Consider the following 24,933-nt stretch of genomic DNA (forward strand, 5'->3'; position numbering starts at 1 on the left):
TACTGACACGTCTTGAGGAGACCTTGATAACAAAAGGGCCGTGGTGCCATGCACGGCGACATAACCTTGGCACATCCATGAAAGCCGGAATGCACGAACGGAAAATAGCGGTGTCTGCAACGTGTCGGGCCCACTATCCACCTGAAGCTCTAAAAGCCGAATGCGCTCATTACGTTACGTAATTTAACTACGTGACAAATGGGCAATTTGCAGCTGCGTGCAAAACTGCAAAGGAGTTGAATGGCGCAATACACTTCATGCATCGCACTGGCTCCAAACTTAAAATGCTATGCAGAAGAAGAAAGTGAATGTGCTGAGTCGTAAGAACTCTGCGTACGGGTGCTTCCAAACAAAGAGCCCGTGTTGTAGGCATCTGGACAGCTTGGACAAATAGCGGGCGCGTGGGAAATGTGGCCGCAGGGACAGACGACGCTACTGATTGGTATTCCTCCAACTTTTGCGTCGAATTGGAAATCAACCGGTCCCAATCCCCCCCCCTCCAATCGCCAACCGCATCCCCACTTAAACAGACTCCCCCCCACCCCTCCTCACGTGAATACCCCCCCCCCACCACACGGGGAGATGAGTCACCGCCAGCTCAGAGGACACAACCCAAAGATCGCCCCCCCCCACCGCTGAGTGTTCTCTCGTCTTGTGACAGTCCGGATAATGCGACGGGGTCCAATACACACACACACACAAAACATCCAAACCTCAATGTCAATCCACTGCTCGATTTCTGACGGTTCGAGGTCGTTTTTTTTGTTTGGGTGGAGCGGCGGCGCAGTGGCTAGTGTGATGCCCTTTCGAACCACGTTAACCTGAGTTCGACTTTCGGCCAGAGAGAGAGAGAGAGGCATCTTCTCCGATCGTCACTGACCTGCGGAGTGAGGTATGGTCAAACGACTCCCCACGACCGACTCGGCGTTCATCATCCAGCGGTGAAATGATAAAGGGCTGAAGTTTTTGTATTTAGCTAAACCAGGGGTCGGCAACCTGCAGACTCGGAGCGGCATGCGGCTCTTTTAAGGACCGCTTCGTGTTTCCCGACACGATCGTCGCCAAGTTAAAAAAAAAACCCTCCAAATTATTTTCGATAAACGATGAACGTCCAAAAGCCCAACAATTATTTGTAAATGTAGCATTACAAATGTGGCATTACAAATGTGGTACTACAAATCATTGTGCGTGTGCTCTTCTTAAAATAGCGATTACAGGCTTGACGGTATTCATCAAGTATCGTCTCGTGTTCACGTGCCATTGCGGCTCTCGAAATATTTCGGGTTGTTTGACCGAATTCGAAGAAAATTTCTCCTCTTGTTATTTTGATTGCCAACCCCCAGAGCTAAACTTGTGCCACAACGTCACGATGGGCTCGTATAACCTGGCCACATACATTACCTTAATATAATTTACACGGCGCCTTGACCGAGGCGCTTTACGGATAATAAACAATGCTATGTATGAATATACGGTGATATACGGTGCTTTTTTCTGTAATACTTTGCTGTTTTTTTCCTGGATTTTTCTGTAGCGCGTAGTCACTTTAAGATGTTTTTCTTGTTCGTGTTTTTGTTTGTTGCGGTTGCACCCAATTCAAGAGCCGCACGGCTCACAGGGGCTGTACCAAATACATGGAACTGAGATGTGAATTAAATAGACGAGAGCAAGCAAATGGGCGAACCTGTGAACGCGGAACGCGTCTCGACACTGTGAACGCGGAACGCGTCTCGACACTGTGAACGCGGAACGCGTCTCGACACTGTGAACGCCCTCGCCCCGGAGTCGTTGAGGCGAGGTGGCGATCACTCGTTCTGAAGACACAGAGCTTGTTGAAGAGTAGAGTGTGCTACGCACGGTATTATGTAAACCACTCGACACTCGAGAATTTCTCGCTTTCAAGGAACCCTGCTTGGAGAGAGGAATGGAACATCGCAAACACAGCTTTAGACATCGCGACATGCGCTTCGCTTCAGCCGGAATAAAATAAAGTGGCTCACTGTTCCAGGAACTTGTTAAGCAAGACCCATCCGTCTCGCCTTCTACGGTATTCATCTTCTTTGGTTCTTTCGGTAAAGTCACGTAGAATGAGAATGAAATAATAAAAATAATAAATTGATAAAATAAAATAACACAATAATATTCCCACCTGATGACGATTGCTTTTGTTGCGATCGAAACGTCGTGATCTATTATTATTTTTCTACCTACGTGACTTTACCGAGAACCAAAGAGTATGGATTGCAACAGGTTCATAGTTAACATCCTCAAACTAGCACAGAGCGGCGTTCGTTGGCGCTGGCCGTCTCAATTCCACATTTTCAGGGCGGGCACTCGCATCATCTGTGGCACTGTACAATTTACACGCTCGTTAAATACACTGCAGTAGTATCACTGTGACAGGGTTGAGCGTGAAGTCCCCATACCCCCCTGCTCACAGCGACCCAGTGATCTCGCACAGGCAAAGGGGTTTAGGGATTCCCCGCCCACCCTTTGCGGCACGGCTATAAAAGAACAAAGCGCGACTATTCCATACTATGAAGAAGGACCATTGCCCGAAACGTCTCCGATGATATATATAAAACATTTCTTTCGAGGCAGTGTTGTTGGAGAGGTGTGTTGATTCGTTTTTTTTTGTTATGCCACGTCTTTTGCTCAGGTGTTCTTTTTCCAGCTGGCAGCCCAGCCCCCACGTGCTGCAGCAGCAGCAGCAGCCAAAAAAGCCAGCAGCACCGAGACAGTCACCTAAACAATACATCCTCTGCAAACGCGGACCGCCCCGCGCCGGCCGCGTCATACACACTTCGAGCTTATAAAACAAAACAAAAAGCAGCCACTCTTTCTCCATTTGGAAACAACTCAAGCCGTACAAACACTACGTGCATGCGCACGCCTTACACTCAGGCCGCATAGACAACGGCGGCAGTGGCAACAACGCAACCATCACCCCGTCACACAGCATGTCCACGCATTGCAACGAGGTTCTGGTCACCTGGATGGGGCTGTGCATGGCTGCGGCAGGTGTGCTCAACACCCTGGGCAAGGAGATGGCCTACGGTCGCTTCTGGGACCGCGAGGGACGGCCGCGGGTGATGCTTCCCGCAAGGCTGGCGTGGTGCACGCAGGAGATGCCCTCTTTGGCGGTGCCAGTGATCCTCCTGCTGGTGCACGTGGGCTCCTCCGAACGCGGCTCCGTCGACACGGTGAACATTGTGCATCTCGCAATGTTCTGCGGGCACTACTTCCAGAGGTGTGTTGCGTGTGACACAGAGTCGGGAGTGATTTCTCTGCGCACTGATCACCAAAGGTGTGGCTCGAGTCGTGGTCTCAAGCATGACACTTTGACACGCACCAAGGGAGGGATTGATTATTGAGGAATGTAATGATATGGTTTTCCCCTTTTTTTTTCTGGCAACAAAACTGAAACCTTTTTACGAGGATTCATGTCTGCGTTAACCACGATACCTGCAGTCAAAATGCGAACAAAACACATTCTATGATAATATATGCACTATACTCTTTGGTTCTATTCGGTAAAGTCACGTAGGTAAAAAATAAAACAAAAAATCACGACGTTTCGGCCACAACACAAGTGGCCTTCATCAGGTGAAGGGACCGTGCTGTCACAAGGACAGAGTTGGAAAGAAGAAAGTCAAGTCAGGTCGCGTCCTTTTAAGCTGTGTGGAAGGAAACAAAACGCTTTGACAAAGGAATTAGCATAAAATGCTCATAGAGTAACAACACGGGGGAGGGGATGGGGAATATACAAATGTACAAATGATGGTGTGCGAGGGAATGACCGTGCAGCAACGTGATGGACCGGCACGGGGGAGGGGGAGGAGAGTTTGCAAACGTTGTTTTGAAGTGAAATAAGCTGCTGTGAAAGTTTGGTATATCACTACTTGGATGAATATACTGTACCATTGAAAATTAGTTTAATGTTTGGTATGATTTAGAAACAAATGACCTGGTGATGCCGTGTTGGCGGTGGTGCACAAGCACACTTAACAATAAATAGAAACCTCAAGGCGTTCCTAAATAGGCGATCTCTTTAGACCAGTGGTCCTGAACCTTTACTGCTGCCATGCACCCCTTTGGTTCTCGTTCGTAAAAAAAAAAAATAATGCTAATCAATACATAGGTTTTATGAAACAAAGTAAACCGTGACCCTGCTTAATTTGTGTTTCGATTATTTACCTTCCAGAAATGGCATCTCGCATCCCCAAGGGGTGCATGCACCTCAGGCTAAGGACCACTGTTTTAGGCAATCGCCATTATTATTATTATTATTCATGGCACCTGATTGAAGAAAGGCCATTGCCGAAAGCGTTGCCGTTTACATTTTTTTGTTTCATTTAAGGCGGAATGCTTTTTGACGAGCGCTGTGTTTTTCCCTCCACAGTTAGAATCATGCGTTAAGTGGGCGTTGAAATGAAGAGGCGACCCTTACAATTGTTCTCGTCTAGATGCTGTTTCATCGGGTTTTTTTTCTACTCCTGTGACTTGTCTGCCATGACCAGGTTGCAGGGCCTTTGATATTCACATTTGTTGTTATTATGCATCGACATATGATAGTGTGACGCCATCCTTGAAGTGAAACATGTTAAGTGAAATTTTTTTAATAAAATGTAACAAAAAAAACCTGGGACAAGGGATAGTTTGGAGAAAGAAAAAATACAATCTAGCGAAAAATGTAATTTCAACATTTTTCAAATAGTAAAATATTTTTTAAAAAGCATTATCCAGACTACAAAATTGACGTAACTTGGTATTTGACTAACTCTTAGCTACCTATGTGGGTTGCACCTTAATTTAAAACGCACCTACCTTGATCACGTGTTCGCCGAAGTGAAACACACCAACGATAGACCCAGCATCCACTGGCCCTCCCTAGTGATGGTTGACGAGCCCTCGTGTGGATTGTTACGTCACCGGGTGGCAGGGCTGAATGATTTGGGGAAAATATCTAATCGCGATTTTTCTGACAGATATTGCGATTGCGATTTGATATTACATTTTTTTAAGTCAAGCTTCAGTTAAATTTTCATTGTGTAAAATATTAAAAACATGTGATGGAGCATTACCACATGATACCATCAAAATATGAACTGCTCTATATATTCTAATACAAGGATGAGAACTTAAAATATATGAATTGCTTCCAACATGTTTTTATTAAATGTTTTAAATGAAATAGAACAATCAAACACAGAACAATTGTTAATATTCTTAGTTTTTTCCGGTAAAGTCACGTTGAAGAGAAACAACAAAATAACAAAATATATATATGGTCGAAACGTCGTGAGAATTTTTTATTGCTTTATATATATTTTGTTATTTTGTTGTTTCTCTTCAACGTGACTTTACCGAAAAAACTAAGAATATGAATTACTGCAGTCACGAAAGCTTTAAATCAAAACAATTGTTAAGTTAAATAAATGAAGTTATAATAATAAAAGAATGAAACAATTCCAATAAGAAAGTCATAGGACTTTTCAAATCGACAAAAAAATGGCAGCCTTTGAGATTTGCTGATCGCATTGTTTCAAATTGCGATTTTAAATCGATTAATCGTTCAACCCTACCGGGTGGCGAGGGACAATGGGATCGTGCTGGAGGGAGGGGGCCATGGACCTGCCCCTGATCGGTGAACTGAAGAAGGACTTGCTTTGTCGTACGCTCGTCAATATTCAGGCAGCACCTGCGCTGATGGTGGTGTGCGTGCGGTTATCTCTCCCCGCAGGACATTCATCTTCTCTTTGCTGTCTCGGGGCCGCCCCACATCCTTGTCGGTCATGGTCAAGGCATTTGTATTTTGCACCCTCAACGGATACCTGCAAAGCTACAACCTTCTAAAATGCAAGAGCTACCCGTCGAACTGGCTCACCGATGCACGTTTTCTCATAGGTAGGGGGCCAACCACGGTGGTGTGGCTATCGAGTGTGCAGGCGGTGCAGCTGCACCAGGGCGCACAAGCCGGAGGTGCTAGACACCGGGCCGCAAAGGGGTGGAGGGAAGTTTCATTCCTTGCACCATGGATGCATGCTAACGCCACTTGGCTAACAACCAAATTGTCCACGTACAATCGACAAGATCCTGGAGAGCCTCACCGAGTCTACACATTGTCTATTTATTCGTTTAGACCAATTTAAAGGCAGGGCTTTGCTTGTGACGTTTGGCCATTTTCGTGAATGTTTTCAAATATGACAAGGAAGTGGAGTGCCTTGGAAAGCATGAGGTGAAATACTCTCTCTATGTCTATGTGATTCAGAAACTCCACGTCTAAAACAGTCATCAGAGGAGTGTGCCCCGAAAGTGAACCAAAACAAACCTTGACCACGGGAGGGCGTGGCTGACTTAGAGCCCTTCTGGTTCATGTCCAAGGCTTTCGGCTGCCCGTGATCGGATTACCGTTTTGCTGGTCTGCTTGTCTATTCAATTCCAAATGATCCTTTCCATCAGCTGTATCGATAATCTCCTTTGTACATCAGGTGGAAAAGTACGGATAATTGGCTTACATAATTCCTACACTGCCAAACTGACAGAACAAGCTTATATTGTTCTGTTTTGCAGCAACGCACTGAACACAGCACGACTTGTAAATGCTCGAGTTTAATCCTTCATTGGCAGCACGGTTGAATAGTCTGGATTTATAAATTGTATAAATATAACTACATCCCAAGGTCAATTCAATGTTTGGCATGGAGAGTCTTCTCAAAGAAGGAACAGTCACACACCAAGGAATGACAGCCTTCAACTTGGATATAAACATAAATATGTTTTTGGCAGGAAGGAGTTGCAAATGTGTGTGTGTGTATTATACAGATGTGCATGTGTCTACGAGCGAACTGAGTTTGATTCCCACTCACGGCCAACACCAGTGACGATTATCTGAACCGGTCCTGGGCCTACCCTTTAGTGCGATGTGTAAACATCGCCACTAGGGAGACAAAGGTGGTCGGGCGTGATTCTGGCCACAAACCCCCTCGTGTGCCATAGCGCCCTTCATTGGTGCTCGCAATCAAAAGTCGGTTCAGGCTATATGGGCTATCTTTGTTGTTTGTGTTTGTGCTGCTAGGCTCCATCATCTTCCTGGCTGGCGTGGCTATGAACATTCACAGCGATTGGATCCTTCGAAATCTGCGGAAACCTGGGGAGTATGTGTACAGAATCCCACGTGGTGAGAACCCATGAACCCTGAACTGCAGATTCACTTTTGCCGTATACTTATTGACTTGTCAGTCATCGATGTTGCCCCTAGTCACGCGCAGATATAACCATAAACCCCTTGCCCCTTCATCAAGCCGCTCAACATCTTAGTTTCCAGTCACAAGGTTGTTTTACTTACAAAACTGGCAGAGTGGCCGTGCGGTGGTTGGTGTTTTGCACAATGAACCCGGTAATTTGAGATCACTGGGTGGTTAAGAGGGCTGAAACGGTGCACCTGCGACGCTGGGTTCCAATCCAGTTAGCCGGCTGTGATGAAACCGAGTTTTTGAGTGAAGCGGGTAGATATTCTCAACCAGGTAACGTTATTAACTTAATTTGCTTCTGAATTTAATTGGCTAAATTCCAACTCTGGAAATTCAAAATATCAGGTTGACTGTCCATTTGACAAACCTTTCGCAGTCACCAAGCCCCACATACCCCCACTTATCAACGCGGTGCGAGAAGCCCTCCCTTGCTTTGGAAACGTTCTTTTAAAACTCGAGTGTAATATTTGGAGTTTACGTGTTTTCCCCGTGGTCGCATGGATTCTTTGCCTTCGGGTCCCCGGGTTTTTCCCTCCGCATTTACAAACTCGCGTTTAGAGTATTTGTCTGCTTGAAAATGTCCACGTGGTAAGCCACTCCGTCGAGCTGTCATCTGTGTCCAGGTCGCTTCTGAATAACGAGCTATATCGCTCACTGGGCATTACCTGCTAAAATAAAAAATAGTTTTGTTTTGCAATCCTCAATGATCTGACATTCACTTACCTTCATAAATGTTTATACAAAGTAGAACATTCTCTTCCAGATTAATATGTTTGCAGTCAAGTTCAACCGGTTTGCTTATAGTGTAGTGGATTCACTTCTTCATAAATCATGATGCGTCACAAAATACCTTTACAAACCACGAAGAAGAACACATTTGGTAAACCCTCATTCAGCCACGAGTCATGTACCTGTAGCACGCCCCCCCCCCCACCTTCATCACTTCTACAATTAATGTGGGTCTCCTCTAAACCGTACATAGTTAACCGTGCTAATCGGGGAAGCTGAGAACAATCGATTCTGATCATTGTTTCTATATTATTTGAGTTTTCTATTGTATTGCTATATTAAAGTATTTCCTTTAATATTATTTTACAAACGTCGACACCGATATTGTTGACGTTTCTCTCCTTTGTTGGTTCAGCTCTGTATATTTAGCCTTGTATTACACATAGGGCAATCAACTTTGACCCAGATTAACCTCAAAATAAAGTCGTAAGATATCAAATTGGCTCTCGCCTGGGAAAGTATAGTATCTTAAGATTGTTTTTTTATATTAGCATGTACAGCGTGGGCCATAAGTAACTACCGGATTTATTTCGCCTATAACTTTTGAAAAATGGAATAAAAACATAAACTCAAAAATAATAGAACATTATGTCCATACTGTTTTGTTCTTTCGGTAAAGTAACGTAGGTAGAAAAATAAATAATAAATCACGGCGTTTCGATCGCAACACAAGCAATCGTCATCAGGTGGAAAGATACAGCAGTAGAACTGCTGAACAGGAGAGGGCTGCTGCAACAAGAGGTGGCTGCTGCAACAAGAGGTTATATAGACAGGTTTGAGGTGGGCGTCACCCAAGGGTAAGTAGGCGGGGCCAGAGGTGGAAAGGAGTCCCGTCGCCGCACGCACGCACAGCAGCTGCGTTAAAGGGAGAGAGATTGGCATGTCAATGTAAACGAGTTTAATGGGAAATGAGCCCCCATCGTCGCACCCGTTCGGTTCTTAATATATCTGTGATAGTCTCTCTGTGTGAGATAATTGAACAGTTGTTTCTGAAATACATTTAAACTATTCTTGCACGCTGAATAGTTTAAATGTATTTATTTGTGGGGGAAAAATAAACAAAATAATTTAACACAAAATACCGCCATTTACAATCAGGTAGTTACTTATGGCCCACCCTGTATAAACACAGCAGGCATATCCGCCTGTGTCTGTGCTATCCTCACAAGCGCAATGTCAGTTCAGCAAAAAAAAACAGACGTTGGAACACAGCACAGCAGATGATAACATTGGGACACTGTTTAATGTTGGGTTAGAAAAGTAAAATGTATTTCTTTTCATGCCTAAAGTTACTCACCAGAAGTAGTCATTGAGAGAGAGAGAGAGAGGATGGGAGGGTGTCAGTTATCATTCCATGACTACTGTTAACTGATTTTAAAATCACACAGAAATGATGCCGTGGTGTGTCCTGAACTCCAGTCCTCGTGACTCTTCACTCAACGTCTTTCCGCGATGACCAATTTCCCAGCGTTCAAATGAACCCGTTCCTCGCTGCACGCGCTCGATTGCAATGAACGATGTCTGCGTTAATCGAGCTGATTCACATGAAGATTGGGATCTCAGTGTGTGTGTGTTGCAGGTGTGCGTGGAAACGTGCTCCACGTGACGCGGGCAGATTTCATTGATTAGCACGTCACGTGGCACGTGTTTATCAATCACCGGGAACATGTGGAGTCAAAAACGAGTTCATTTGTATTTGAATGGGGAGTCAATTGGTAATCACGGACGGACGTTGCGACGGGAGTCGTTAGGACTGGAGTGTGGGAAACCCTGATTTATGCAAAAATCCAAATTCGACCACGGTACATCACACCAAAGTGCATCTACAAAAGTTGTGTTATTTTTAATCCAGATCATGAGGGTCCTGCATATAACCGTAGATAACCATCACCTCCACTCACGGTCAGCAGGGGGGTGTTGATAACCAGATTTCCAGTAAAAAAATATTTTCAACAACTGGAAAAGCATGAACAACATGTAATTCACAGAGTATGTTTTTTTCTCTCTCAGAAAATAACATTTGCATTCATTTATACTCTTTATTTCTAGCACAAAACTAGGTTTACTTAAACACCGACATGCATCCAAAACCAATTCAGGTCCGCCTATATCCTTTATAATCAGCCATGTTCCATCCTATGCTGGATGAGGTGTTCTCACTCGTGTGTTTGGCCACCAGTGCCTCCAGTTCCTGTCCGTGCGCTGCTGTGGCTGCAGGAGGGTTGTTCGAGCTGGTCTCAGGCGCCAACTTCCTGGGCGAGATTGTGGAGTGGATCGGCTACGCCCTGGCCACCTGGACCTTCCCTGCCTTTGCCTTCGCTATTTTCACCATCGGTTGCATCGGGCCTCGTGCCCTGCACCACCACCGGTGGGGGGTCCCGATCAGGCGCACGAGTTGGCATGGGTCACCAGGCAACGATCGTGGAGTTGAGCCATCTCATACTCTGAACAAGTCAACGCCGAAATTCTCACGACTGCTTCAGAGTTGGTCCATAAATGGGGCAAGTGGACTTCCGACCAGATTTCCACAGTAGCGTCACTGAGCCAAGCCAAGTACACTGCAAAAAATATTACAAAAGTAATGGATTGATTGGGCCAGCATAGCTTTACCCGAGCATACATTACACGATATAAAAATTTAATAGAAATAAACATTTGGCACAGGTCATCGTCACCCAGTGTCAAAGTGTTACACGTCCTCAAAATCCACCTAATATTGAAATCTCTTTGGTAGCTGAACATATTACACAGGCGATGCCAAATATTATCAGCAGTGGCTGAATGGTTTAATTTCTGGAGACATCGCCGGTAATTATTAGTAATAGCTTTAAAAACGAAAAAATACTGTGTGCTGAGTTTTGTCACTTGAAACAAGTGTTTTTTTATGAACAGTATATAATTGGAAAAAGCAAAGTAAAATCAATAACTGTAGTAATTGAGCCAATACGGAATATATCAGATATCATCTTTTGAGGCCGATACGTTTCCACTCTTACTAAAGAGCTTACAAAGACTCCATCAGAATGCTGAGATTCCATTACTGAAGTCCATTACAATGTACAGTTTTTGATTTGTCTGTTTGCCATGAGATTAAGTCGTGTATTTTTCTCTCTCTCCTTTCAGATATTACCATGAAAAGTTTTCAGACTATCCCAAGTCAAGAAAAGCTTTAATTCCCTATTTTCTGTAAAGGCCACTGCTGGCCTTAATTGAGTTGTCACTGTGCTTTATATTTTAATAAAACATTATAGAATTTACATTTGCTGATCATATATCCTTTAAAGCAAATAAGTGGCATGGAAAATATAGTTCCATGGTATAACATTTTTGGTTTCTATTATTACGTTTAATATCCTCATATTTTGGTAGTGGTCTAGGTTAAATATATGAAGGTCACAAAATCAATAAAAAATATATTTTTATTCGGGTGACTCAAATGGACTAGTGGGGTTTCAGTTTTTTTGGGTCACACCCTCCTCTCAATTTGTTACTCTTGGTGTAAAAGTCAACAGCTGAGAATGTCCTTCTAATCTGTTCATATTTATCGATGAGATATTTTTGCCAGTATCAAAATGAAAAAAGTAATAAGAATAGGTTTTACCCTTTATAGCAATAAAACAGCTATTAAGATATTCAAAAACTGCTGAATCGGAACTATAAATGCTCTGATACGTGTGTAGTGTTCTTCACGGAGGCACACACTAGAACTTGGAGGCAACACGTTTAGTACACGGCCCTAACAGGGTGACTACTTAAACGTAACAACGGGTTCTATATCTAGGTGGTAACTGTTAACGAGACCACAATGGGGTAACTACAGGACAGTGATATTTTGAAATTTACCTATTTTCCAGAACATTCCAGATAAATTCTGTGCTGAGTAAACTTGGAGTAACTTCTAGAACATTCGAGAACTTTATAGTAATATAAATAGTAGTATAGATACAGGGGCCTTAGGCCCACCAGTTCAGTTTAGTTCCAGTTGCTTAAGTGCATACATATCTGCATTTTTCTGAGATGGCATCAAGAGGCTGCAAGCATCCGGCAGACGCATTTTGCGATGTCTGCGGCCAATTTATCAAGACAAGAGTGAAAAAGTACTCTGTGGAAGCATCTGCTAAGATGCGTGAGGCCTACAAGGCATACAGTATTTCGGCATACCTGTCGGGGATAAAGACAAACCCTGGGCACGTCATTTCACCTGCAAGCAATGCAAAAAAACTCTGTAAAGTAAGATGTACAATTGTTGGTCGGAATTTTATGTTATAAAATGTTAACATTTTATAACATTTTTGTAAAAGTTTTTAATTTTAAAATGTTTTGCAATTTTCAATGTTATTGAAAAATATATCACATATGAAAAATGTTCCGAGAATCTATTACACATTAGTCATGGGTCAAATAAATATATTTTTGTAGGATGGTACAGAGGGGAAAAGAGAGCCATGAAGTTTGCTATCCCAAGAATTTGGCGGGAATCCACTGACCACTCAAGCAACTGCTACTTCTGCATGGTGGACCCTTTCAAACGTCGGACTGGCAAGAATGCACCTGCTATCAAGACCTTTCTTCATCCATCGCCCCAGTGCCACACTGCCATGAGCTCCCCGTACCGACTCCTCTAGAGAGAGAACAGCCGTCTTTAGAAGAGAGCAGCAAGTCAGAGAGCGAGGAAGACGTAGATCCAGATGACAATTTCAGAGGTGGAGCTGAGGAGAAAACCCATATTACCCCAACCAAAAAGACCTCAACGACTTGATCAGACATCTTGGTCTCATCAAGTTCAATGCCGAGCTTTTGACATCTCGGCTCAAGCAGTGGAAAGTGTGCAAATCGCAGATCAGAGGAAGCGTCACCAACCTTTTTGCAGCTTCTTCACCCGTCAAGATGGGCTCTGCTTCTGCCACAATGTGACCAGTCTGTTCGAGGCAATCGGAATCGCCTGTAACCAGAATGAGTGGCGCCTCTTCATTGACAACTCATCCAGGAGCCTCAAAGCCGTGCTGCTCCATAATGGTAACAAGTACCCGTCTCTTCCCCTGGCTCACTCGGTGCACCTCAAATAGGATTACAACAGCATCAAGACCTTGCTGGACGCCTTGAAGTATGATGAGTACAGCTGGGAGGTCATCGGAGACTTCAAAATGGTGGCATTCCTGATGGGTCTCCAAGGCGGTTTTACCAAGTTTCCCTGCTATCTTTGCCTTTGGGACAGCAGGGACACCAAGGCACACTACCACAGGTGGGAGTGGCCACAGCGGACCGAGTACTCTATGGGGAGGAACAACGTCAAGTGGGAGCCACTGGTGGACCCCCGGAAGGTGGTGATGCCACCACTGCACATCAAATTGGGCCTTATGAAGCAATTTGTCAGAGCTGTAGATAAGGAGTCGGCAGCCTTCAAGTACCTTCAAGACTTCTTCCCTAAGCTGTCTGAGGCAAAGGTCAAAGCCGGTATCTTTGTCGGACCACATATAAAGAAGATCCTGGAGTGCAATGAATTCCCCAAGAAGCTCACTAGTCAGGAGAAAGTGGCTTGGGACAGCTTTTTCGCAGTGGTTCGTGGCTTCCTAGGCAATCACAAGGTCAAAAACTGTGGAGCTGGTTGAGACTGGTGAAGAACTACGGCACAATGGGCTGTAGGATGTCCCTCAAAGTCCATATCTTTGATGCTCATCTTGATAAATTCAAGGAGAACATGGAAGCGTACTCGGAGAAGCAAGGCGAGTGCTTCCACCAGCATATACTGGACTTTGAACGCCGCTACCAAGGACAGTATAAAGAGATCATGATGGGAGACTACATTTGGGGGCTGATTCGTGAAAGTGATTTACAGTATAATCGTAAATCTAGAAAAACTACTCACTTCTAAAAAAAATTGTCGTCATTTTTGTATTACTTTAGTATAAAAACATGTTAATTTTGATTCATATGTTGTTTTTTTCTAACTATGTGAACGTAAAGACACAAATTCGCCCGTTTTCTTATTGAAAATAGGTAAATTTCAAAATATCACTGTCCTGGTCACAAAAGCAAAAATTGTGGGGAATAATAGCCATTTTTTTATACTCACAAATGCTTCTGTTTGATCAGAAAGTTAATAAACGCAGGAGGCATCACCTTGAGTGAGTGAGTTATGTTGGCTCCTGGCTTTGATTATTGTGGTCGTAGATTTAAGTTTCCTCAATTTTTACCAATGGTGCAAAATGGTTACTGCATAATGCGCATATACATGTACAATTTGAGTGACTGTATATAAATAATTCACAATCGAGTGAGAGCTTTTCAACAATAAACACAACATTAAAAGTTAACATATCTGTACCCGCAGGGCTTTCCCTTGCAAGAACTGTTGTCATTATATGTGTAGTGACATGAAATGGGTCACTACACAGCATAGTACGGGTTGCTCGCAGAGAAAGGGGATCTGCAGTTGCAGCAGCCCTGTCAGCAGGTCACGTGATAAGCCAGGGAGAGGGATGTAGGGGAAAGGTGACAGACGGGGCACGTGAGGTAAGCCCGGGAACCCGCGAGTAGGTTCTAGAAGGGGGGCGTGGCCGGGGCGGAGCGAGGCCACGCTGGGAGGATAAAAGGGGACCCCGAGCAAAGGCTCGTGGGCTGTTGCCTGGAGTGGGATCCCGTTGTCGTGCTGCTGGAGTCTTTGTCGCCGTCCACGTCTTCACCATCTCGGCGTCGTCAGTCAGGCAGTCTGCCAGCTGTGCTGAATGGGAGCCGTAGTTAACTCTTGTGAACTGTGAAGGCTATTAATAGAGTGCCTCCTACTCCCAGTGTCACCACATATGCATTCAACTAAGATTGCATAATACAGGAATGTCAATAGGTGATGCCAGAAACATGAATTACCAGCACCCTGTCACGACCGTATACATACTTTATGCCAACAAGGCGTTGCCAAACTTAAATTTTGCTGCTTGTGTTTAGAAATAATAATCTAAGAGTATCTGCTTTGGTGGACAGCATACTTGTACAGTTGGGCTGATGTACATTTAAGAACAGGTGCAAACCTGACGTTTAAGTGAAAATACATAGCAACTACAGCACGTGGCAGGAACAGCAACTGATTGTTGACATTTCTGGACAAAATGATCGGAGTACAGTATTTGGGGAAATATGTATAACATGTAGTGGTGGCAGTCAATACATTTGGAAACAGTAACCTATACTACAATGTTAAACAATGACAGCATTTTTTAAATTAAAATAAGTATACAGTACGTGATTGATAACCGATACGTGGTAGGGTGATGCAGTGATAACACTATATGTCCGACTTGGGCACCTGTGTTGGCATTTGTATGTTCTTGCCCTGTTCTGCATGGGTTTCCTTTCAGTTGTGTAGTTTCGTCCCATAGCTAAAACAACCTAATATAGTTGGTATTGGCCCAAACATCCCGATGCTGAATGATTTGCAAATCACTTAATTTGGATTACAGACGACAGCAACATCATCCCCTCCTGCGAAACATTGTCAAGAACCCTGCTAAAAACGAGTTTTGAGACTCAGTGAGGCTTTCCTGGGTTAAATAAGCAAAATAATAATACAAATAAAAAAGAATATACCTGATCTCAGTAACTAAGCAGGCTCGAGCCTGGATAGAGCTTGATAGGTCACCACTGTGCATCAACGGCGTTATAAACTGACGTGACATATATGTAACGTGATGAGTAACATAAGGCCTACTGAGGCTCATCCTCACACCCACCAGGGGTCACTGCCAACAATAGGACGATTTTCCATGGAGCGAATTTCAACAATGCCAAAGCCATGTTTTCAAAAGGCCACACAAGGTGCGTCGAGAATTTCACAAAGGTCCCAGAGACAACAGGGATCTTTCCTGTGAGGTCTCTTGAAATAATCCCCTTCAGACAATAACGCACGAATGCGATCAACTGAGGACTCTGAATTTTTTCCCTTAAAAAAATATAACAGCGAACCTGACCCTAATGGTGACAGCTACGAAGCGCTTGTGAATATCTGTCCTCAAGGAATCCCAGCACCCCGGTATTGGACAGCTTCTCGGATGGATTTCATCCCGTTCAAAAAAAGGCAACGAAACACCGTGGGAATCATAAAATGGGGCAGGAAGGCGTAAAGCAGATCCTGGTCCAGGAGTATGTGTCGCCATCACCCATTCACAGAGGATACGTAAACACAGCTCTATGCCTTTAATATGTTCCTTCAGATTAAAACGGATCAATTCCTATGAGATCAGAATCTGTAGACCCATTCCCCAAGGTGCACAGAGCAGAAGGGGGGGGGGGGGGGGGTTGTCCTCCTGCATGGCCTGCAGCTCATCGGTTTGTCTGCTGATCATTTAATGGGCTTCGAGGACATTTCCAGCACCTTCTGCACAGTGCCGGATTATCCCAGTAGCAAAAGTAGCTACATATGCTACGGGGCCCGCACTTTCAAGGGCCCCGCGCTAAATGCTTTCAAGCTATCAATTCCGGTTCAGTGATTCTGTACTTGCTCCATTACTATAGTACTATACCGCCTTCAACTTTTATGAACGACTGGGTGTTTAAGGTTAGCGATTTGTCGTATTATCTGGCTGTATAGCAAATGAAAAAAAAAAAACTTTACTATGCAAGCTTAAAATGTGTTTTAATATTCTTAGTTTTTTCGGTAAAGTCACAAACTAAGAATATGAATTACTGCAGTCACGAAAGCTTTAAATCAAAATGTGTTTTAATGTTTGTTTTTTATTTAGCACCCCTTTATAACATCTGCTACAGGCCCCGCACTAGCTTAATCCGGCACTGCTCCTGCATGCACCTAGGGAGGGGAAGAGTGGAAATAATCCTTCTCAGAGTGGGCATGATTTGAGTCCCGGCTTTGCCTGGAGGTGACTCTTCAGAAGCTGCATAACATGTCCAGGCAATCGTCATCAGGCGGAAGCAATTATGACGATTGCTTGTGTCGCGATCGAAACGTCGTTATCTATTGTTTTATTTCTACCTACGTGACTTTACCGAAAGAACCAAAGAGTATGGATTCCTGCAGTCACGAAAGCTTCAAATAAAAAATGTCCAGGCATTTAACGCAGTAAGAAGGACATTTGTTTGAAGGCACTGGGACAAAGGGGCCGTCCATAAATGACGTCACGCACCGGGGGGGGGGGGGGGGGGAGTCAGACATTTGTGACAATGTGTGACGAGGGGGGGGGGGGGGGTTTGAGAAATGTGACGTCACATCAAAATGCGCAACTTTAAATAAATATAGACAACACGTTCTACTTAATTAAATATACTTTTTAATAAATGTTTTCTCCTACAACATCAGAGTGCAGCGCCACATTAAATACGCACTACAATGACAATAGTTTAAAGCGATTTGAAGCATGTTTTAGAAAGAAAATATGGTTTTGGGGGGGGGGGGCAGAGCTTTGTGACGTCATATTTGAGGGGTGTCTGATTTTTTGTGGCGCCGTGTGACGAGGGGGGGGGGGTCAAAAATCGTCCAAAATCGCGTGACGTCACGATGAGGTTCTGACTGCTTCGATGAGGACGACAGCGTGGGGTGGACCCATTGGGTCCGCCCCGTCAGCCTCCTGCTCGTTGGCGGAGCAGCCAACCTTAGGCTGAAGATTTGCCTCAGGGGCCGTCCATAAATGACGTCACGCGATTTTGGACGATTTTCGACTCCCCCCCCCTTCCTCGTCACACGGCGTCACAAAAAGTCAGACCCCCCTTAAATATGACGTCACAAAGCTCTGCCCCCCCCCCCCAAAAAATATAGAACAAGCTTCAAATCGCTTTAAACTATTGTCATTGTAGTGCGTATTTAATGTGGCGCTGCACTCTGATGTTGTAGGAGAAAGCATTTATTAAAAAGTCTATTTAATTAAGTAGAACGTGTCGTCTATATTTATTTAAAGTTGCGCATTTTGATGTGACGTCACATTTCTCAACCCCCCCCTCGTTACACATCGTCACAAATGTCTGACCCCCCCCCCCTAGGTGCGTGACGTCATTTATGGACGGCCCCTAAGCGGGGCCGCCGCGGAACTCAGTCACGCCTCCCCAAGTCGTCCCGAGGGAGTTGAGCTGCTCCGTTGAACAAAATAGCGACAATTCAAACGGCTCCACTCAGAGTCAACTTGACACGTGGCACGCTCGGTGTGGGCGACGCAGGAAACCAAGTTGAGCATGGGCAGGCCTTCCTTTTGACGAACACAGCCTTTCGCAGGTGATATAACGTTTAAACAAAAAAGTTTTGCAGCAATGTAATTGTCCCTGTCGAAGTTGGATGGGCGAGACCACCTCGCGAGGGGTGGGGGGGGGGGTGCGCCCTCTCCTCGCGAGTTCATCTCCATGACCCCTACGATCCCCCCAAAGTGTGCTTCTCAATAAATAAAACATTCTCTTGAATTAAGATAAATGAATAGATGTATGACTCGCTCAGGCAACCAGCGGTGGCAACTGCACCGTGTAATGTAGTATAACATGTATTAATGCTGACACCAATCGGATACACATCTTGATTGCATTTTGCATTCGTAAGTATTTTGTGACAGTGAAAACATCACCGAACTTTTGAACGTTTAAAAACTGCATCCACAGATTCAAGGTTGTGTTTGGGATACAAGTCAAATTGACTCTACACAAACGAGGTACGATACACTAAAAAAAGTCGAAGATTCCAAACTGGAAATATGCAGGGAAGGTGCTGCGTTCCATTTTTATTGCATTTTAAGGACTGTTTTGGGACCTTTTTGGCAATATCACGTATATTTTTCATACTGGCAAAAAGGTTCCCATTTTATAGCTGCTCACCCCGAGCTATGAATGCTCTGATAGTGGCATTGTCTTTGTGCTGTTCGCCTTTTGGCGTTCTCTGGTCTGACACTGGTGATACTAGGCCCTAAAGAAGGCTGTCTCTGGTGTAGGCCAATCAGTTTAAAAGACAATGCCATATATTATCAGAGCATGTGTGTTTGCATGTTCGCCACAGGTACGTGTGGTTAATGCGAACATGATTTATTGCAAAAAAGGGTAAAACCTATTGTTTTTTCACACAAGGAATGTTTTGCTCCTGCGAGAAAACCGGTATGTCCAGAGGAAACCCAAGCATACGAGACGATAACACCGAGGTGTCTGCACAAATGGCTTCAAGGATATCATCTACTGTAATGCCACACCTAGCGGGATTTCAGAGTATCACAAATCGGCATCGCCCACCAACACATGCCTCCAAATTGCTGGATCACAGAGGCGTTGAACCACCACACCTGACTCAAGGTAAGGCCATGTACCTCCGATTAGCACCGTTGGCTATGTATGATGCGAAAGACGTTCAACATGCATACATGTACACATGCCCATCTTCTTGGAAACCAAAAATAGTCGTAGGTAGCCCTCAAAGGAGACAAGAGATATTGTGTAGCCAAGAGGGATATGTGAGATGTCTTTATCTCTGAAGATGGGAAACGTGTCCTCTTAGCGTATTACATCGCTACATCAACTTTAACACATCACGGTTAATTTGCTTACTCAATTACTGTTGATCTGAGCCTCTATACAAACAGTGTGAAATACTTTATTGGAATATCACAACAAAATCTGATTCCAACTCATCTGGTGTATATTGATAGCGGGTCAAATGGATAATAACGCTTTGTTGACAACGACTGTGGGTAAAGGGTAACGTACAAATTCCATGAGACATTTTGCGAAATTACAACCCGTGATTCATAGCCAAAACAAGACTGTGTTCCCTTTTTCTCTGAAACATGAACACACCGTGGTTTTACTCTGATACCAGGAACTTCAGTCACTTGCACAGAAGGCTATAATCATGCAGGGCGTATTTACGTCTGATGGTTTTTCAAGACGATTTGATATCTGTGAGACAACATCATCTCGACGCTGAAGAAAACGGGGATAGAAGACATCTGGCTACTGCGAAAGTACGTTTTACCGTTTTTGAAGTTGCAGAAATGTTGATGTAGTAAAACTATTATTGGGTTTATAGAATAAATTCAGAAATGGTAATCTGTGAACTGCCAGTATGAAGTGAACATCTGGCATATGGTACAGCTCGTAATTTCAGAATGTTTTAGAAAACAGCACATTCAGCATAATGTAATTATAACTAATGAAAATGCAAAAAGGCTTATTTTGGGACCATATGTTGATATACCACATCAACACAGGTACCCCAGACTATAACGGTACAATCGTATATAGTTACTGCAATAGAAAATCATAATTTATCATGACGAAGTGAAAGTGTTGACAACATGAGTAATGAAGTTCATCACTAAATAATGATACCACAATATGTCTCATATCCATCTTGGGTATGATATCTGACTATTATTTTTTGTTTAATTTATTTCAAAATAGCCAATGAAATGTATTGAATATAATTTTCCCTTACAGTTTCGATAAGAGGCAAACCAATGGATAGTTATGACTGCAGACAAATGTTTATTACTGCATTACACAACGGGATTCTAGATTGAAAACTAATTTCTTTACAAGTTTTTTTATGTTGAGTTTGTTGTCCTTCCCCCACACCTCCGATTAGCATGGTTGACTACAGACAGTGTGAAAAAAGTTAAACATACATGCATAACAACATTTTAATACTCTACATAGATTAAGTGTTTTGTTATATATAAGGCTCACGATAATATAAATTATTACGTCCAAATACGTTATTCAAAGGGCACTGTAGTACTGTGTAAATGGCTAAATTGATAACTAGTTGCTGTATCTGTGTATTGACGTTACCGTCATTCATACAGGTCAACTATGCACTTAACCGAACACGTGGTGCCGGCTGTCAGCTGCCTGGTGGTCGTGCTTGCTCTGCCTCTCAACCTCGTGGCCATCTACATCCTCTGTGCGTGCATCAAGAGGAAGTCCTCCACCACCATGCTGATGATCAACCTGGCCGTAGCAGATGTGCTCTTCGTCTGCTGCCTATTCTTCATCATCCCGTACTACTTCATGGCAAACGTGTGGGTCTTCGGACTTTTCCTCTGCCACTTCGTCTACACGGTCTTCTTTACGACCACCTACGTGAGCACCCTGTCCATGATGGCCATTTCTGTGGACCGCTACCTCGCCATCCTGTACCCCATCAAGTCCAAGGTGTGGAGAAAGAAGATATGGGGCTGCATGGCGAGTGCCATCATCTGGGTGGTGGTATTAATCCACATTTTACCCATTAATCTGGTCAACTTGATTAACATCGACCCAGCTCACAACACGAGTGAAGCCTCCTCCTGCTATGATCATTTCAGCCAAGATGACTTGAATTTCATAGAGAGTCTTCGGTTAGTGCTGTGCATAGTCTTGTACGTGATTCCTCTGCTTGTCACATCCTACTGCTACGCCTCCATCATGAAAGTGCTCCTCTCCAAAAATGTTCTCAACATGCAGAAAGAAAAGAAGACACGTGCCATTAAGCTGATCATAATTACGATGCTCATTTATCTGTTTTGTTTTGGTTGTTACAATGCTACACATGTCATCGGTTATGTTAGCCACTCTAACATATGGTGGCGCCCTCTGTCACTTATGTTCAACACCTTCAACTGCATGCTGGACCCACTCATTTACTACTTTGCCTCATTCACCTGCCAGGAGGTCCTGAAACGATACTTCAGCCAAAAAAGACGGCTCAGCAATGGCATTGAAGCACCTCTGGATACCTAGCATCGAAAGCAAGGCGGATGTGCTTGACTTATAAAGAAAATATTAGAGCCCCTATCCATTTCATTGAACTAATGGTATATGCACGTTTCGTTGCAGGACCCTATGAATATGAACGTACAAGAACGTGTGATGGTAGTAACATTTTCAATAAGATGGGGTTCCTTGTCATTACGCAAACATCGTTTAGAAGTACCTGAATTAACGTTTTCCAAATCGCTTGGTGAGACGCGGTGGCATCAGATCCCTGGACAGCTCTATCTCCGGATTTAACGCCTTTGGATTTATTTGCACGGGGCTTTATCAAGTCAGAGGTGGTATCAAACACGAGCTAGAGATCTGCAAGGTTTACGATATCATACATATATATGGGCGACAGTTAAAAAAAAATCAACTCCGCAGATGCTGCAAAATGTGTTCCGCAATGCGGCTGAAATATTTTAACTGTGCCCAGATATTGACGGTGCTGATGTTTGAGTGTTAAGTTTGGTACCAGTGACAAATGCTGTTTGCGGAGGTGAGACCGACTACGTCTAGACCGATACCTTTCCACCACCTCCGCCAGCTCCGGCTCCTTCCCCACCAGTGACGTGGGCATGCCAACGTCCCCGTAGCGAGTTTGTCCATCGCCGGTGTTCAGCCCGTCCGAGACCCATCCCTCTCCCCTTTCCATACTGGCATCGCACACCCGCCCCTCACCCGCGTAGCCATTCCGGGCTGGGCCCGACCGGGTTACGTGGGTCACCCGGCCACCGGGTGCTTGTCGGCGAACTGATTTTATATTATTGCGTAATTTACCCTAAATTGCTTTGATTTCAATAAAATAGAAGGGCGCTTCATGGACGCCCTGTATTTTGTATGCTCAAGGTGTCAACATATTCGGTCACTTGCTTCAGCGAACGTACTCTGGAGGCGTACGGTAGAATGCAAAATGCATTGCGCTTCGATTACATGGAGACGCAGTATGTTACAGGCATCAATTACATGGAGACGCAGTATGTTACAGGCATCAATTACATGGAGACGCAGTATGTTACAGGCATCAATTACATGGAGACGCAGTATGTTACAGGCATCAATCGAAAAGGTAATTTGCTTAAAACAAATAAATAATCAATTTCTTCCCCCTGATGACTCCCCTCGTGGTGTCTTAACTGATCAAAACAAGCCTCTCACCATATTCTTGGTTCTTTCGGTAAAGTCACGTAGAAGGGTAAACAATAAAATAATAAAAATATAAAACAATAAAATTATCACGACGTTTCGACTGCAACACAAGCAATCATCATCAGGTGTGGTTTTCCTTCTACGTGAATTTACCGAAAGAACCAAAAATATGAATCCCTGCAGTCACGAAAGCTTTAAATCAAAATTTAAGCCTCTCACCAGTTGAAATTATGACATAAAACAAAGTATCCATGTTTGTACTGAGGACACTTGACATGGCATAATTTTAAATCTATGTAGAGTATTACATGCACCTGTTTGTTGGAGGTTAAATCCACCATATGTGGGTTTCAGACTTGGGGGTTTAATGAGTACAAATCATCTTTTATATTTTTCAATTGGGTAGCAATGGTTACTCCATTACGATATAAATGTGCTCTGTTTAAAGCGGACATTTCACGCATTTGGCATATAAATCGTGCTTCCAATATCTCACACAGCAACGATGCTCACGCAGAATTGTTACTTTTCAAATATTTCAGAGCGACTATAGGCTGCTTATCACCCACTTCTTGAAATCTTTCATCTCCTTCTCTGTTGTTGGTATTGTTAGATCCAATTGTGCCAAGTCTCTGTCGACTATGTCTTCCAATCTGCTCTGAGCTCTTCCTATTTTCCATCGTGTGTCGGTTTCTGTTCCATCACCTCTCACGATATCCTCAATCCAACCTGAGTAGATATCCAAACTATTGTGACCTCTTGTCTCATCCTTTACCTGTCGCCTAGTTTTGTTTGCCCTTGGATTCGTATAATCTTATGCAGGCAACACTGCTCGCATCCCGCCATTGATCAGTCTCACACCACCCGCTGGACAAACTCTACATACATATTGTCCATCTTCTCAATTTGAAGTCTGTGAAAGTCTTACACAAGCCAACATGTATTTGTATTCTCTTGCATGTGTTGTTATTTCGTAGACCGCCAAAAGGAACTATCTAGTTTTGCCAATATTTTAACAAATGTATAAATGATATATCGTTTTGTTCCCAGTCCACCTTTAATAAGTGCACGAGGTATATATATTGTGATGCGTTTCCAGTTGTCTAGTCAAACAAATATCTTATTTTTTCAGCGAACTTGTTGTTGATGAATTAAGTTTTTCTCATCTTGATCCGAACTTTAAAACAATTACCTTCAATCTTGATTTGAAGCTTTGGTGACTTTACCTTCAATGATTTAAAACACTTACCTGTAATTCATTGTCCATTTGTTATTGTAATCATTGTATCATCAGCAACACTGAGATGTATATATGGTTATCCATTTATGTTTACGCTCTTATTTCCCCAATTCAATTTATGGAATAAAAACATTTCTGATGCTCCTGTGAAGAACTTTGGTGAAAGTATCTCTCCTTGCCTGACTCTCTTTCTGATATGTAATTTGTTTAATTGTGACATGTAATCTCACTGTGGCTGTTCCATTGTTGAAAATGTTTTTCGTTATTTATTCATGTGTTTTTATATCGGTCTTCATTATTGGGCAACTACATCGTGTTTCACCGAGTCAAATGCTCAATTGTAATCTGCAAGAGCAAGGCATAATGTTATGCGATATTCATTGGAATTTTCCAGAATATTTTTAATTGTATGTATGTGATCGATGGTACAGAAACATTTCCAAAGCTTGGTTTGCTTACAATTTATGGTTGGGTCTCAAATGTCCCTCCTGATTTTCTGTTCCAATTGGTCATTGTGCATTTGTAGAGGTATTTACCTTCAGTGGAGTCACCCAAGCTCTCACAAACCAAGGCCTAAACAACATATATCTAGAAAATATAAAAAAACACATTTACAGAGATAGAACAGCTTTCACTGAGATTGCATGAAGAAAGTAAACAGTGCATATGTTATAAGGGCAGCCAGGCAAGGAGATACATCTTCGGACACAATGACCACCATTCACTAATTCTTCAAAGGGATCCTTGCCAAATACAAAAATGAGGCACATTTCCCTACAGCTCCGAGGACATATTGCA

The 24,933-nt window shown here is 43.5% G+C and overlaps 2 protein-coding genes across 7 annotated transcripts; both read left to right on the plus strand.

Annotated features, from left to right (window-relative positions):
• Positions 1-597: 597 nt before the first annotated feature.
• LOC116939457 (3-oxo-5-alpha-steroid 4-dehydrogenase 2-like) lies at positions 598-14,161 on the plus strand. 6 transcript variants are annotated; one of them, XM_076065075.1, is made up of 7 exons: positions 598-892; positions 1,602-1,793; positions 2,660-3,250; positions 5,744-5,907; positions 7,079-7,180; positions 10,260-10,410; positions 11,166-14,161. In XM_076065075.1, the coding sequence occupies exons 3-7, from the start codon at positions 2,961-2,963 to the stop codon at positions 11,230-11,232; spliced, it is 774 nt and encodes a 257-aa protein (XP_075921190.1). In that variant the 5' UTR covers positions 598-892; positions 1,602-1,793; positions 2,660-2,960; the 3' UTR covers positions 11,233-14,161. The 6 variants fall into 6 exon arrangements, with proteins under 6 accessions (XP_075921190.1, XP_075921188.1, XP_032803732.2 ...); XM_076065073.1 differs by lacking the exon at positions 11,166-14,161 and having other exon boundaries at positions 10,260-11,159; XM_032947841.2 differs by lacking the exon at positions 11,166-14,161 and having other exon boundaries at positions 3,022-3,250; positions 10,260-11,159.
• Positions 14,162-19,708: 5,547 nt separating this feature from the next.
• LOC116939456 (proteinase-activated receptor 1-like) lies at positions 19,709-22,793 on the plus strand. The gene is made up of 2 exons (XM_032947837.2): positions 19,709-19,972; positions 20,816-22,793. The coding sequence occupies exon 2, from the start codon at positions 20,823-20,825 to the stop codon at positions 21,729-21,731; it is 909 nt and encodes a 302-aa protein (XP_032803728.1). The 5' UTR covers positions 19,709-19,972; positions 20,816-20,822; the 3' UTR covers positions 21,732-22,793.
• Positions 22,794-24,933: the final 2,140 nt, after the last annotated feature.

This window comes from Petromyzon marinus, chromosome 6 (genome assembly GCF_048934315.1).
Source record: "Petromyzon marinus isolate PM22_M1 ecotype Great Lakes invasive population chromosome 6, UKy_Petmar_22M1.pri1.0, whole genome shotgun sequence".
NCBI classification, from domain to species: domain Eukaryota; kingdom Metazoa; phylum Chordata; class Hyperoartia; order Petromyzontiformes; family Petromyzontidae; genus Petromyzon; species Petromyzon marinus.